General features: G+C 48.9%; 1 protein-coding gene across 1 annotated transcript; it reads left to right on the forward strand.

The window, feature by feature from the left end:
• Positions 1 to 683: 683 nt before the first annotated feature.
• GDF6 (growth differentiation factor 6) lies at positions 684 to 16614 on the forward strand (the record flags this gene model as incomplete). Its single annotated transcript, XM_080938552.1, has 2 exons — positions 684 to 1095; positions 15665 to 16614. 2 exons carry the CDS (start codon positions 684 to 686, stop codon positions 16612 to 16614), a joined length of 1362 nt encoding a protein of 453 aa, XP_080794678.1.
• Positions 16615 to 16905: the final 291 nt, after the last annotated feature.

The raw sequence follows: 16905 nt of genomic DNA on the forward strand, positions 1-16905 counted from the left end.
ACGGGGGCGCGGGGAGGGGAGGGTGCTAACCGCCTTACTAGTAAGGTAGGGCGGCTAAGAGAGGGTACCACGGTCGGAGCCCGGACCCAGCCTGCCGCAGCAGCGCCCACTCCAAACCAGCCGCCACCGCCGCTTCCCGGGTCCCTGGATAGCCCGACCCCCTGACTCCTAGGAAAGTTGGGGCAGCTAGCGGGGACTGACAGTCCGCGGCGCAGGCGACAGAGAGTTGGCGTCCCCGCCCTTGCCAGCCCGCCCCCGGTGCTGCCTGGGGAGCTCGGGGACAGCGGCGCTTGGTTCCTGCTCGCCCTGCCAGCGCTCCGGACCTCGCGGGGAACTCCCAGCTCTCACCTAGGACGCGTCCCGCGGGGGCGCTGCGCCTCGCCACCACTCCAGCCCACCACCGCCTCCCCCCCCAGCACCCCCCCCCCCGGCACTCCACACCTCCTGCCCGCACTACCCGGCGCCCTCCCCATCCCCGCAGCGCCGCTCTCCCCTCCCCTCCCCACCTCCCGGCGAGGGGCGGGAGGGGGCGTGGCAGGGCCTGGATTTGTGTAGCTGCTACCCGGCTCCGCGCACTCGGAGTCTGCAGGAGGAACGCGGCCCCCGCCGCTGTCCAGCCGCTCCGTGCCTTTCGCGCCCGGCGCAGCCGCCGCCTCTCTGAGAAACTCGGTCTCTCGCTCGCCATGGACACTCCTAGGGTCCTTCTCTGGGCGATCTTTCTCATCAGCTTCCTCTGGGATTTGCCGGGTTTCCAGCAGGCTTCCATCTCCTCGTCCTCCTCCTCCACCGAACTGGACTCCACCAAGGACGCGGGGAACCGCAAAGAAGGGAAGATGCAGCGGACTCCGCGAGAGAGTGCCGAGGGCCGGACGCCCCAGGAGCACCGGCCGGGGCAGAGCGAGCCCAGGCGGCGGCCGCCTGGACCATCTCAGGGGCAGGAGACGCCGGGCAGGGGCCCCCGAGTGGTGCCTCACGAGTACATGCTGTCAATCTACAGGACTTACTCCATTGCCGAGAAGCTGGGCATCAATGCCAGCTTTTTCCAGTCTTCCAAGTCAGCTAATACGATCACTAGCTTTGTAGACAGAGGACTGGGTAAGTGGTAAAGAAAGCGCTCGACTCCTCTCCGGTTGGAGCTCCTCAGCCAGAGCGCTACCCAGGCTCTGGCAGGAGGCTGCTTTTGTGATTTCCCTTCGCATTCTGGACACCTCCCCTTTTCTCTTCTCCCAAGCCCCAAATTCTGAGTGCAGCTGCAGCTTATGCTCCAGTCTGCGACCCTCCCCTACTTTCTTACTTTTCTTCTCTCTTTTTCCTTCCTGTTTTCTCTTCCGCGGCCGTCACTGGTCTGGTAGCTAGCAGAAGAAGCGCAGAGACGTGGTCAGCAAATGAAGGGAGACGGAGAAGGGTCAGAGAAAGGACGGAGAGACACTGGCTTCAAAGTTTGCGAGGGTCGCGGGCCCTAGAGCATCATCGCGGGCCATGAGAGCTTTAGAGAGCCTCCTGTCTCTCAAGGAAAAGCCGGCACAAGGTAGTCCGCGAGTCTTGGATCCGTGTCAGGCAGTGCCTAGATCCAGCAGTCTTGTGGGTTCTCGGAGTCCTGCGTAGGGTGTGGGGGAACATCAGTCAGATGGGCACCCAGTGCTTTTGAGGCACCGTTTTTGTTTTTTTATTTTTTTTATTTTTTTTTATTTTTCCTCCTGGCACACCTGATAATTTTCAAGCCAAGGTCCACGGGGTGTGCAGAAACTGGGACTGCTAAAAGCGCCGGGGTTGTTGGGGCTTACAGTACTACAGGGGGTACGCATCCACCTTTCTAGGCCAGACAACCCTTCTCTCTCTGATCCCTTTGCCAGACAGGATGCACTTGCGGCTGTAGGATTCCGAGCTTCCCGCTCTTGCTATTATGGCCGATCCACAGCATGGGCCTTAGGGGAATCTTCAGATATTGGGGGAAGTTCCACGGGCTTCTTTCTAGAGAGGAAAAGTAGTAATTCAGGGGAGAGAAAGAGGAAAGGACGGTAGACAAGAAAGGAAGGCAAAGAGAAGGTAAGAGGCGCTTCCCCATACTTCCAGATTTAACTTCGACTCTGTTCCTAGACCCAGAAACTTGGGTTCAGTGAAAAGTGCCCAGACACTCAAGAGCCCCCCGGGGATCGGGCAGAGGGAACTGCTCAGCTAAGTCTATTTACCTTGATTGTTCACACACTCTCGACCCTTTCCAGAGTAGGCTAATGTCCCCACTCCCCCCGCCAGCCTCAAGCCCTATTCAGTCTTTTTCCCTTGAAGCTGCTTTTCCTCGCAGCCAAGGTTCTGGCCCAGCCAGGTACTCAGCTACAATCCGAGGTCGGCCGGGTTATGAGCTGCTGAAAGGTCCCGAGGGCAAATTAACGCCGCTGTATTTTATGACGATTTTAGGAATAATTAAGTCACCTTTACAAAGACACGTGGCCTCTTCGTATTGCTGCTACTAGGTCTTGGACCTGGGTAGTCAAACGGAGCGCCAACTTCTTCCTATATACAGCACTGCAATGCAGTTTCTCTCCAACAAATTCTCGGTTAACCTCCTAGCATCTCTAATACCGCCCCAAAAGAGAGGTGATGGAAGATCGGAGAATACTGCTTTAAGGGAAGAAATCCCAGAGGCCTAGGCTGTCAGGCAATCGGGTATCTTTTTCCTTTTCCTGGAAAGCGGCAAGCTCTCCCATCTTACCCCAGGCAGACATCCTTGCTGGTTCACTACTCCGTGAGCATTCCTTGGCACAGGACCAAGGGACAATGTGGGCTATCCTAAGGTGTCTATAAGAGACTTTGGAATTCCAGAAAGCATGAAAAACTGCCTGTTTCTGCCTCCCCCCCAACACCCCCGGACCTTGCATAGACTAGAACACCCATCAACCCTTGTTTGTCCTGTAGCAGACACAGAGCCCAGGCACCATGCTGGGAACCCACGGGTTCTTTGAGCACGACTATGGGGTGACATTTGGGGGAAGGGGGAGAAACACTATTCCCTACTGGTGGTCATAAAGCCAGGAAGACTGTGGATTTAGCCGAAGAATGAGTTGGGGACAGGGGTGCCAGAGATTCCCTAGTCAGGGGAGATGGCTAGAGCACCCAGACCGGGACTGTGGCTTCAAAGGCGCTGTCTCTTCCTCACTAGCCAAGTTCGAAGAAAACTGTAGGAGGGCAGCTAAGATACTTGGAAGGCTGCTACGCTAGTCCCAGGCTTCGCGGGTGTAAAGGAGCTCAGAGGAAGGGGGACGGGGGGGGGGGGTAGTGAAGAGAGAGACTGGAGGGGCGTGCGGAGGAGGGGCTGGATTGCTGGCTGCAGCCCCAGCTTGATAAAGGGAAAACCTCACTTTCCCTCTCACTGATTTTGATTTGATGTGTCACCGGCGGTGACCTCGGGTTGGACCTTCCGGGGCTTGCTTAGCATTGGGCCCCTGATTGGAGTGTTTCGACTCAGCGATCTAATTGAGGGTTCATGTCATAACACATCAAACGGTGTCTAGTCTCCCGTGATGGAAGGGACCCACTAACCGCGCATCCTCAGCTCCTAGCGAGGACTTCCGCCCCTCTCGTGCGGGGTTCTTAACGTGCCAAACTCTTCAGCATCCCCTCCCCCAAGCCCTGAGTGGGCAGGCAAGGGGGGAAAAAAAAGGGCCAGTCGGGAGCTGAGCGGTCGTGCTAAGTTGGCGCCTTGCCTAGGGGAGGTTTAAATCACCACAGAGTGGTATGGTAGGTGGGGAGCTCAGAAGCCAGGGTCCCGCTAGGGGAGGAGCCTCAAAGCCGGTTCATGTGTTCCAAGACACAGAGAATTGGTTAGAGGTCTTGCTCACATGGGACCGTTAACGTTATACCTGAAGCTGGTGTTTAAGAATGGAAGGGCTGGAATGAGCAAGAGAGCCACGGTTCCATAGAGACTCCAGCAGCTCTCTGTACAGCCTCTAATGCTGCCCCTGTCCCACACATCCCGAAGGAGGAGGCCTTATCGCAAGCTTAGAGAACACCCTGAAAGGGCAAATAACGGTAGCCAAGATTGATTGACCTTTTACTGTGGGCCAAGTACTGTGCTAAAAGCTATGATGACGTGAATGCGCTCCGTTCACTGCTCAGCCTACTGCTGCTGCGTTGCTTGAGAGGTGAATTAAGAAAGACAGAGAAAATTAAGTTGCTCAAGGTCACCCAGCTTGTGAGAGGTGAGACTGGCGTAAGATTCTAGACTCTGAATGATAAACACTATGTGTACGAATCGGGATAAGGGCAAGAAGGTTTTTAAGACGTGTGTTGAGATGCAGACGTTTTTTTTTTTAAAGGTAAAAGTGAGATTTTCTTTCTTGTTTGTTATGTTTTTGTGGTAAAGACCCAATTAGTAGTTCTCCTGGAACTTCAAATGCAAGGGTCTGAATATGTGGTGACTGGCTTCCTCTTGCATTTATTTAACAGAGGCACAAACTACTTTATGGGTGATCTTTTTAACACGCTTTCATGCTGTACCTCAAAGATTAGTTTAAATAGGTAGAGACGAGAAAGTGTGTTTGTGTGTGCTGGTGGGAATCGGCGGTCACAGGATCAGAGTGAACCAGGTTAGATATGAAATTACAAAGACTCTGGACTCCTAGCCATTCAGGAGGGGGGGTGTGAGATAGAGAGACAGGTCCTGCTTTACAATTTATGTGCTAAGTACCATATATATATATATATATATATATATATATATATATATATATATATATATATATATATATAAATATTCTCATGGCATCAAAGATGAGGAAAGAAAAAACAAATTGAGCCTAAGATTACTTCTGTGGGTTAGGTTTTCCAGAGACTTTGAAGTAAAAACAATTGTTATTGTTGGGTTGTTGATACAAGCCTGCTTACAGAAAGAAGGCAGCAAAGGACAGATAACACCGGAGGAGAGAGGAGAGCATCCTTTGGAGCTGGGTACCCTTAGTCAGGGAGAGCCTGCTCTTATCTCCAGTTCAGAGATTACAAGGCGGCAGAGGTATGCTAGGGACAGACAGGCTTTGGAGAGAGGAAGGCAATCTAGTACCTCATGGTTGCCTGCTATTGATGTCTGCCTGTTACATTGTGTTTATGCAGAACAGCGGGTTTCTGCATAAAGTAATCAAGAGGGCAGAGCTAGCACTTTTGCCTGTACCCTGTTGTCGTTGGCAAACGGAAAATGAAATATACGCAGGGAAGTATTTTAATGGGGACGGAGGGAATTCGCAACTGTTAATTATTTGGTGACCTTGTATTCGATTTGTTTGAGTCCCTTATAAAAACACTAATTCATACCAGACTGCCAAGCGAGGAAGCTGGGCAGAAGGTTCCAATCTAGGCTTTATTTCCCCCGGAAAGAGAGAACAGCCTTGGAAGGGGGCTTGCTAAGTGTGCAAGTGAGTGTGTGTGAGGGGCGCAGGCAGAGGGTTAGCACAGAGCTGGCTATGTGGTTCAGGCTGAAGGATCTTCCTAGTTGGGTTAATCAAAGGTTCTGGGGAAAAGCCCTCTGGGAAGCCTTAAACTCCAAAGTTTATCCACTCTTCTAGTTGGAATGAATCAGGTACATTTAAGGTCATAAAGAAATCCCCAAACCCATAGGCTTGTAGCTCAGCATCAGCTGCTGTCTTTGGTCTGTAACGGGCAATTAAAAAAAAAAAAAAAGACTGGGTGGGATTCTGGTGTAGTCAGAGTGCAGGTCGCAGGAAGAGTCTTAGCCAGGAAGACTTATCTGAGCACATCAAAGGTCATTCTCTTCTCTGGATGCTCTGGGAATTTGGAGCTTTTGCCCAGGGTATAATCGCTAGTGGGGGAGGGGAAGGAGAAAAAACGTGCTCAAACACTCCCTTTCATTTCTGCGCACTGAGAAAAACAAATTTCATCCTAGCCATGGATCCTGTACGGTTTTTTTTTTTTTTTTTTTTTTGAATTCTCCCTTTCCTAAATGAATCAGGATCTAAGGCCATCTGTTCTGCCCAGAGAGCACCAGTATCACTGGATCCTCTGGGAACTCGGGTCTTTTAGGAAAGAAACTTTATTGTAACTTGCTTCCTGGACCATGAGTTCTTGGGTGCTGCCAGACCTCTTCCATAGACAGTCGCTTTCTAGGGACTTTGTGTTTGTGGGGTGGGGGTTTGGGGCATGGTAGAAATGTGTCAGATAAAGGAAGTTTTGCTTCCTGACAGACTGCTGTTTGTATCAACCCTGGTGGATTCAACCATAGCTCCTAGGTGCTTTTAAGATCAGTAAAAAGTTCAATAACCCCTTTGTTTTGAAAAACCTGGGAACAGTTGTTCTGTTTGTTGTTTTGTTTTGTTTTGTTTTGTTTTTTTAGTATAGAATGTGGGAATATGGACCCATTACAGTTCCTTTGACAGCCCCAGTCTAAACCCCGTGTGTTTATTTTTCCAGTTCAATTTGAGTTAAATTATGTCTTCTGTTTACTGGAATTAAAGAGGTCCCCATTGCCCTAATGGATTCCAGGTACACCTTCTGCTTTCAGGTACACACGCTGGTTCTGCCCTGGGTGGAGAATTAGGTCCACTTGTCAAGGAGGGACTGCAGGAGCTTCAAAAGGATTGCAAGAGAGAGGCTCAGGCTGTGTAGTTAGATGGTAGCATCTGGAGCAGGGACAAGGCTTACAGACTGGAGTGGGCTGTGCAAGACCAGAGAAGGGAGGGGCTTCTGACGCTCATTGGTGGCCACTGAGATTGAAGAGAGGAGCATAAGGCAGGACAGGGCAAGAAGTGGTGATCATGTTTTGCACAGCAAGCTTCTAAGGGAGAGAGGTGGTCTAGCTGCTGCCCACTTTTCAGTAGACTGATGCTTGAAAGCTCCGTGGGTGCTCGAGGAAACCTAAAAACAACACAAAACGAAAACCCTCTGGACTGAGATCTGTAGCTGATACCAGGAATCTCTCATTTTGTTACATTGTTAAAAGCAATATGAGTGACTCGAAGGAACCCCTTCTTCAGGGATTGCACCTCGCCCAGTACAGCACACCATAGTATGGAGATTTCTTCAAAGCAGGGGGGGCAGGAGAAATGGGAAAAAGTCTGCCCACCATCCAGTGCCTCTTTGAACCTTTGCCTTCTGCTACTACAGGGTTAGCTTGAAAGTGGAGCTGCATAAAAATATCCACTTATCTATCTGCCTTTGTGCTGATGAGGCCAGGGTAAAGTTGCAGATTCTAGGAGGGCTTTAAGACTCAACCCCAGCGCTAACTCTTACCAGGAGATATGGCATCACTTCCGCTGAGCTGAGCTTCTTATAGATTTGATTTCAACAAGTCTACTCGGTTTTGTTCCTTAGGAAAGAAGTACAACTTGGGTCCCTGTGGCCTTTGCTGCCTCTACAGCTTAAAGAGCATGGGTGGTTGCTAGGAGAGTTGGTTTGGACCTCCTGTATGTGGTTCAATGAAATTTAAGCTTCTGTGGTTGGAAGCCCTAGGTAAGACACAGCAGGAAAGACAAATGCCAGAGCAAGTGTCCTTGACCTTGGTTTTTCCCTGTCTCCCCAACAAAGTCCATGACCAGAAGAGACTTTAGAAACTTAGCTCCAAATTAAATGTTTCATCTGTGGAGACAAAACTAGGCTTCCGTTTGCTGTTGTTGTCAGTACTCGGGGAAGCTGGCTCTTTTCCTTTATAGCTGCCCAGAAATTACCAAGACTGAATTTGGAGTTACCACATTTTGAGACTGGGCCAAGGATTGATGAATTGTAGTTTTAGTCAGGTGAGAAATTCACTTTTTTCCCATTGAAGTAGATCCAGAGGTACCAGCATTGGGAGTTCTCCACAGGGTCCAGGCAGGTGGCAAGACCCTAACCAAGAAGACTACAAGACCCATAGATTAACCATGCAAAGGAAAAAAAGAAAGAAAGAAAAACCCAACAAACAAACAAACCCCAAATCAGACAATCCATGGTTCCCAGGTCATTCTTGGGTTTGGAAGGGACCAAGAAAGCTTGATGCAGCAAGCTTGGAGGGAAGGCACCAAGAAAGGCAAGAGGCTCTGAGAAGTTGGACCAGTTAGTGTGTGAGCAGGATGTTCACCCTAACTAAGAGCCACCAAAGTGATCTTACTACTGACAGATGTAGGTACCACCATCTGCACTGATACTGGGGTGCTCATTTCTATGCCTGCCTCCCTTCACATAGGAGTAGGGTTTTGTTTTGTTTTTGCTTTTTCAGGTACAAATAGCGAATATTCTTTTCTTACTACCCATGATTGGTTCTGTCAACAGATGGCACCTACAAAAAAAGTTCCCATGAGTGGAACTACAGGCTCCTCTGGGTTGTACTTGCTCAGCCAGGAAGACTTATGCCGTACTGCCTGGTGGAGGCTTAAAAGAATGGTTCAGACTGGAATTGAATGAGGATGGCATTAGTCATCTGGCACTGTGGTGTTGTAAATGAATCGAAAAGACTCAGGTCACTACAATACATTTCAAAGCTATTGTAGCAGACGCCCTCATTGTCATCAGAACTAAGATGGGTAGGAGCCAGAAGTTCTTCCTGTTTTCTTTACCCGTGTTGCCCAAAAACGTTTTCCTAGAATCTAGTGGAAATAACTGGACTATGACTGTTCAAGGAGGTCAAGAAGATGATACATTTCTTCCTACCAGAATCTAGATCACTGTAGTAAGGTCGGCTGCAAGCTCCCCTGTACCATACGATGAACCTTGATTCTGACCTTCATATGGGTCCTGCCGGATATACAGGTGATTCTCCCACTTTGTGGATGAGGCACATGGGGCTGGGAAGTCATGCCACCAAGGCACCAAGTCACAGATAAGGACAGGGATAAACGGCATCTTTCAGAAGACTTTAAGTGGCCGTGCTTCATCCCACATTGCCAGTAGCAACTAAAATGTGTATAACATGTCAGAAGTCATATCTCCCATGTGTCCCTGTGAGCAGGTATCACCATCTCTACTTCATAGAAGAGATGCAAGATTTTTTAAAATATTGTCTTTTAAAAGGCATAGTGTTGGCAATCTTTCAGCTAATACTGCTTAGAAAAATGGGTGGTTCTTGGAGACCAGGTACCTGAGCCATCCCTCCTTCCGAGTATGAGCAGTGAAGAAGAATTAGAACCATCTCAGGGGTTCGAATTTGCACAGAGATCAAGGGTTGTGTTTAGAGCAATGGCAGAGGTACAGGAGCCAAACTGTCAGCACCAACATTTTCTGGTAAGCCTCCTGGGTTTTTGTTTATAACAAAAGCTTTCTCGGGGGTGAATTTTATTTTTATTTACAATATATGTTATCTGATATGGCCCAGAATAATGGACTAGTGGGCTCACTGACACCATATGCTCAACCTATGTTTGCATTTTGCTCAACCTATGTTTCCTGCAGTTGCCCCTCCATATAGTCCTCTGTCAGCTCCCATGTCACACATACATTTTCATATATTCTGCAACTACAGAAAGCACGGAGTATTTATCATGGTCTCCTGGTATTACCTGCTAATGCTTATTGGTTTTCTTCACTGCTGGGTTTTTAAAATACGTATTTTCAAGTTTCAGTTGACATGGAGTTTTACGTATAATTATGGGTACAATGTGAAACTTATGTATGTACACACACACACACACACACAGACACAATGCATAACCATTAGCTGATAGGTGGGTGTGAAAATTACATAGCTAAGGATTTATATTTTTTTCCAACACATAGTAAATACTACATCACTGTCTGATATTACAGCCAGAGCTCTGGGTGGTTGATCATGGTCCTGGGGTCAAGCCAGTGCATTCGGAGGTGCAGTGTAGGATGCTCCCAAAATGTTTTCTTAATGAAAATTCTTAGCAAAGAGCCAGAGTTTACTAGGGTGGCTTGGTACTCTCTCCTAGGGGCACAGTGAGTTCAAGAACAGATTGTCCCCACAGGCCTTCACACCCCATAGGGAGGGGCTTCCGGGGTACACCTAGAATATTCTAACTTGACAGACTCTTGATACTTAGGCTGGTGATCTGAGACCCTAGCACTGCTCCGGACACATCGATGAGCTTCGAAGCTTTCCATCTAGAAAGGAAAACTGCATCACAGTCAAGCATTGATCCAATCGAGGACCAAAACCTAAGGGATGTCAGGCTTCCCCCTTTCTTGTCTTCGATTGCCCAGTGAGGGTCTGTGTAGAGGAGAACTGAGAGATGGAGTTCTTGGAACATACTGTCCACATCTTGCTGGTTACAAGATGCTAAGTTGGGTCTTGGTGCTCTCAAATTTCTTCCCTGTGAATGGCTCTACCAGTGCGGCCAGAGCTTGGTGAAAGGATCTGAGAGAGGTCCTCAAAGCTCTGAGTTCCATGAGCCTGGCACAAAGACAGTGCCCAGTTAACACCCAAAGCAACTTCTGCAACCACCATAAGCTAGGGGTCAGGAAGGAAGCTCGGTCTTAAAAGTTCTGGAGTGCTCATTGCAAAGATGGGCCACCGATTCTCTTCGGACCCCACAGCCAAATCCTACTATTTGGGTATGTGAGTGGAAAAGGTCACATATTCTAAGCTTTCTGAGCTGCAGGCTAGCTACAGATTCTGGGTTTTCCAAGACAAAGAAGACATGGCCAGGTGGATAGAGCTGGAGTCTATTACCAGCATCCATTCAGAGAGTCACAGTTAATTTAGAGGATGAGACGCAGCAGTCAATGTGTAAAAGGCCTGCAGATCCTTTTGGAATCTTGCATTTTAAACTCTTGGTTCTAGTCCTTGGGATCAAACAAATCCAAGCCGAATCTTCAAGAGGCTCATCACATCAACTATGTAAGATCCCAGTGATGTCTTGGGAAAACAGTTCTGGTCCTGTGGAGGCTGGTTGGATGGCAACCCGTCAGGTAGGAATAACTCCAGGGTACTAATGGAGTATCCTGGTTGTATCTTATCTCAGGCTGCCTGTGAGCTCCCTGGTCGCATCTTTTCCTCTCCATCTTAGGGTTTGCCTCTAGAGTTCTCCAGCCATTTACTGTGCCCCACCATAGCCTTGTGTACTCGCCTGTCTAAGAAGGTTTGTCTCCATAGTTACTCTGGATCCTTCTTCTCTAAATTCTCAACTTATGGTTATTCTGACTGAGACATCTTCCAATTAACAATCCCTCCCCATTTGAATTTTTAAAACTTCTGTACCAAAACCTCTGGATGACATAATCATAGTATAGCAAGGAGAAGGTAGGAGGGTGGAGAGTTCCAGTCTGGTCTGGACTGTATTGGAGACTTTTTCACAGTTAGACAAACAAACGAAAATCAAGGCACCTTACACCAGAACTGCCAGGGTTTGTATTTCACCCATATTTGTATTGTTGCCAGTTTGAGACATGTAAAGATTTTCTTCTGCTATGCCTGTTACGACTCCTCCTCCTTTTCTTCCTCCTCTCTTTTCTACTCATCTTCTAGAGAAAAAAAGAAAAAAGAAAATGCAAAAACTCCCCAAAGCTATTCCATGAAAGGCTTAAGTGTCTGAAGCTCAAGAGAACTCAGTTGACTGAGGTGAGGGCTGGGCTCTAAAACAATTTAGTTTGATCCAAATAGAAGCCTTTCCCGATGGATTACTGATGATTTTCCAATTCAGAGAGCCTAAAGCAGTCAAGTATTTTCAGGATGCTTCTGAGATGATTTATGAGAAGATGCCATAGGTTTCGGAGCCAGCGGCGGACATTTATGCAAGGGAGGGGTCATTTGCTGACACCACCCATATCTACACAAGACTTAAAAAGATGAGGGCTGTACAAAGCAGTGCAAAGGGCCAGGGAGGGCTTCCTGGCCACAGGTGACCCATGGCAGCTGGGCCAGGCTTTTGTTTGCCTGTGTAAAGTGTCTGGAGAAGTCTGTAACTACTACTTGGTGGTCTCTACATTCCAGACCTATGGTATGCCTCTTCTTGGCTATGTCTTTGCTGCATAGGGCTCCAAAGCAGGTTCAAACATGTGGGGAATGTGGTCTGGAGGGCATCTGTAGAGAGTCGCTACCTTCTTGGGTCCCGTGCTTAGGAGTTAGAGGTTCTGAATATCTGCTGAGAAGGCCTGTGGATAAAATTATCAAAAAAACTATCAGTGTTTATACGGACTAGAGGGAGCCTAGAGAAAAGATGGCATGGTCTGGGGCAGTGTCTTGGATCTTGCCCTGCATCTGGGTGCTTTGCTCTGTCTCTACTGCAGTGACTCTTCTCTCCACAAGATGGAAAAACCAATTCCCTACCTGTTTCACTGATTCTCTGGGACTGAGTCTCTGAGCCAATGGAATAAGCACCATTTGGGGGCTCCTAGAAAGGCAGCTTCTGAAGCCTCTGGAATCTGAAATGATTCTTTGTCTCTATCAAGTTCCTATGACATACCCATGGTGCTAGGTTGTTTTATTGTTTGTTTTGGTATTTGTTGTATATGGTGTGTGAGTGTGTGTGTGTGTGTGTGTGTGTGTGTGTGTGTGTGTGTGTGTTGTGTGTGTTATCAATGGCTACTACCCTAGACTGATCTCCAGTGGTGTGTGTGTGTGTGTGTGTGTGTGTGTGTGTGTGTGTGTGTGTGTTATTAATGGCTACTACCCTAGACTGATCTCCAATGGGGTGTGTGTGTGTGTGTGTGTGTGTGTGTGTGTTATTAATGGTTATTACCTTAGACTGATCTCCAATGGTGTGTGTGTGTGTGTGTGTGTGTGTGTGTGTGTGTGTTATCAATGGCTACTACCCTAGACTGATCTCCAATGGTGTGTGTGTGTGTGTGTGTGTGTGTGTGTGTGTGTTACCAATGGCTGCTACCATAGACTGATCTCCAGGTTCCCGGGATACAAATTTCTGGCCCTTACTTAGCCAACTTTGATGGCCCAGGTACCTTCTTTAGCAGTCTGTCTTCTCAAGAAAGGTTCACATCACTCATGAATATGTTTGCCTGGGATGCTGTAGCATGCTGACTGGGGTGGCTGTAGGTGTTCAGGCAGGACCCCTACAATCCTGAGGTAGACTGGTACAGGAAGAAAAGGGAACAGATGAAGACTGACAGCTGTACTTGCATTCTTTCTTGAGTTCTAGCATAGTAGTGTAGGACAGTCTTACAGGATAGGTCACCAGACAGTTCAAGGTCAAAGAACCTACAAAAGCCTTTCTCTACAAAAAGCATCTATAGAGACAGCTTTTCTCAACTTTGATTCAGATATACAGACTAACTATAAGCTTACTCTTAAAAAAAAAAAGAAAGAAAGAAAAGAAGAGACAGGTGGTGGCTACACCAGCATTTGGGAGGTCTCCCCCCCCCACCCCGTGTGTGTTATTAATGGCAATCAGATCTCTGTGAGTTCAAGAAAAGTCTGGTCTACAGAGTGAGTTCCAGGACAGCCAGATTACACAAGGAAATCTGTCTTAAAACAACAAGAAGAACAAGAATCCCAAACAAACAAACAAACAAACAAAAAACCAAGCAAATAAAAACAAAACAAAACAAAAGGATGGAAACAAAAGAATGACATCTCCATTTGCAGGGGTGATAAGTAAATAGAACATTATTCTTTATATGGAGAGAAAACCCATACATGTTCTCTGGCCAACAACCCAATATGTCACATTATGAAAACAGAGATAAAAATGATTTCCCAAGGGAGGCCAGGATTTATTCCCAGCAAGCCCTACAAATACAGTTTGGTCTGTGTCCTATTCCTTTAGTCCCTTGCCACTCCTGGTTGCTTCTAGAATTCTATATTTGGCCTATGGTGCCAAGACAATGGGACTCTACTGCATGCTCAGGCGTTGGAACTAGGCGCATCTAAGTGGTGCCCTTCACCTCGTCATTTCTATAGGTAAATTCATTTCTCTACACCGTCTTTTTCCCACCATAGAAACGGGACCAGTATCTACCAACCCCATTGAACTGTGCAATGGAATCGAGGTTAGAACCGTGTCAGCCCTCAGGACCTTCAGCTGGAACAGCACATGCTGGCAGTTAGTTTGTGTCACCCTGAACTGGGGAGAGAGGGAGCATACAAAGCCTAAGGTGACAGGCACTCCCATCTGGGTAGTGGCCAAACACCACCGTCAGCCACAGCTTTCTATGAAGGAAAAGAAAGTGCGTTGAATTCCCCCTGCGCTGGTTTGAAGGTCTTGGCTTCCATAAATCAACTTCTTGCAACAGCTCTTCCTTCAACTTTCCAACCCTTCTCTCAGCTCCACCTCAGATACAGGCATGTGCCTTAGAAGCAGCAGTTAGCCCAGAGTGCTGGCTGGGTGTGGCTGAGGTTTCTAGAGCCAGAGTCCCTGGGCTATATGTCCCCAGGCTACATCTGGACTGGCAGTGAGGGTTGGAATGGATCTGGCCTTACTTTTACTATTGAAATCAACCCAAACTTTACTAGCTTCTGGGGGAAAGCAGGGGGCTTTGGGGATTTTTGTATTTTCTGGGTTGTAAACATTTTATGGGAAGGCAGCCCAGGGAAAATCTGCTTAGCTTTCTGCCTTGCATGTTGAAGTGATGTTGGCTGCATGCACAAATGTGTCAAAAAAAAAAAAAAAAAGTTCTAATATTCCATCCATCCTAAAGAATTTGCCTTGGAATTTTTTTTAAAGTCTGTCAGCCTGTATGGTTCACAAATGCATTTTTTTTTCCTCACTTGTAACCAAGAAATGAAGTCTTTGGGATTCATTGAAAAAAAAAAAAAAAAAAAAAAAAAAAACCAAAACAGAAAAATCAGATTGGGTGGTGGGGAAAAGGGGTGGGGCGTGTCCCTGCCTGTGTCGAGGTATTGCATATTCTGGCTGGAGGTTCTCTCTTTCCAGGAATGCCTATTTCCCATGCATGGAGAGATCTCAACAGATGAAAGTGCTAGTTTGTTCATGCCCCTGTCTCCACTTCTGAAAGCTGCAAGAAGTGACGACACAGCAACTCTCCATTCTGTCTGTGCCTAAAATATCCCAGCGACACGATAGTGGGGGCAACCCTGGACTAGTGAGTTTATAAAAATGACTGTTATCTGTAAATCACTCTGGAGTCTGAAGGAAAGAGGATCATAATAAGCACCCAAAAGCCTCATGCCCGGGTCCTGTTCTTAGATAGCCCTTCAATTAGACAAGCAGACTGATACTTCGAAGGGCAAATTGAAAATCACGTGGTTCTGCAGGTTTCACACCTGAGTGTATTCTAGGTCTCCCAGGGTTCTGGGTCCGTGGTAAACAAGGACTTGCTTCTATAGGCTGGTGGAGGGTCTCCGGTGCTTGGGAAAGACAGACGGGATAATTGTAGATAATTTCAAATGCCAGAAAGATAATAAGCCAAGGTCCTGTGATACTGGCCCAGGGACACTCTTTGGGAGCGAGATGGTTTGGGATGGATGACCTTTTGGAAGAGGGAACATTTGGGGAGTCTATGGTGAGATCCCCACAAAAGGACTGGGGAAGCACTCCACCTCAAGGCTAAGTTGGAGGTTTCACAGTCTGCTGCCAGGGAGCCCGGGGAGTACAGAGTTTTGTCCCAGGCATCAGCTGAGCTGAGGAGGGGGTCCGGTCTGGTGGGGTTCCTCACCACACAGTGTATGTATGATCCAGGCATAAGCGTGGGGGGCGACCCAACTGGATTCCCAGGCAGCCTGCCCCTTCCTTCCCACTTCCTCTTGGGGATTGCTGAAGAGCACCGGTCTGATCTCCCCGTAAGTGAAACTGACTGTAATTATTTTTTTATCTCGCAGACGATCTCTCGCACACTCCTCTCCGGAGACAGAAGTATTTGTTTGATGTGTCCACGCTCTCAGACAAAGAAGAGCTGGTGGGCGCAGAGCTGAGGCTTTATCGCCAGGCGCCCCCAACGCCCTGGGGGTCACCGGCCCGACCGTTGCACTTGCAGCTCTTCCCCTGTTTGTCCCCATTGCTACTGGACGCCAGGACCCTGGATGCTCAGGGGCCAGCCGAGGCTGGCTGGGAAGTCTTCGACGTGTGGCAGGGCCTGCGCTCTCAGCCGTGGAAGCAGTTGTGCTTGGAGCTGCGGGCAGCCTGGGGTGAGCTGGACGCCGGGGATACAGGGGCGCGGGCGAGGGGTTCCCAGCAGCCACTTCCCCTGGACCTGCGGAGTCTGGGCTTCGGCCGGAGGGTGCGGCCACCCCAGGAGCGCGCCCTCCTTGTCGTGTTCACCAGATCGCAGCGCAAGAACCTATTCACTGAGATGCACGAGCAGCTAGGCTCTACGGAGGCTGCTGGAGCCGAGGGGTCATGGCCAGCGCCGTCCCGCGCCCCAGACGCCGGGTCTTGGCTGCCCTCGCCCGGCCGCCGGCGGCGACGCACCGCCTTCGCCAACCGTCACGGCAAGAGACACGGCAAGAAGTCCAGGCTGCGCTGTAGCAGAAAGCCTCTGCACGTGAATTTTAAGGAGTTGGGCTGGGACGACTGGATTATCGCTCCCCTAGAGTACGAGGCCTATCACTGCGAGGGCGTGTGCGACTTTCCGCTGCGCTCGCACCTGGAGCCCACCAACCACGCCATCATCCAGACGCTGATGAACTCCATGGACCCGGGCTCCACCCCGCCCAGCTGCTGCGTTCCCACCAAATTGACTCCCATCAGCATCCTGTACATCGACGCGGGCAATAATGTGGTCTACAAGCAGTACGAGGACATGGTGGTGGAGTCCTGTGGCTGTAGGTAGCGGTGCTGTCCCGCCGCCTGGGCCAGGGACCATGGAGAGAAGCCTGACTGTTGAGAGGAGCCCAGAAGAGGCCACAGGTGGGGGACAGCGTGAAAGAAGGAGCACAGCGGGAGAGGGGGCAGCCCAGCCTTCCCCAACCTTCCTCCCCACAACCCAGAAGCAGCTAAGGGTTTCACACTTTGCCTGGCCACCCTGGAAAGACTAGCCAAGAAGGATTCTTTTATTATTATGGCTTAAAAACAAACAAACAAACAAACCCCTCTCCTTGGTTTTGATAAGACATGGAAGGAG

The sequence above is a fragment of the Micromys minutus genome, assembly GCF_963924665.1.
Source record: "Micromys minutus genome assembly, chromosome: 26".
NCBI lineage: Eukaryota > Metazoa > Chordata > Mammalia > Rodentia > Muridae > Micromys > Micromys minutus.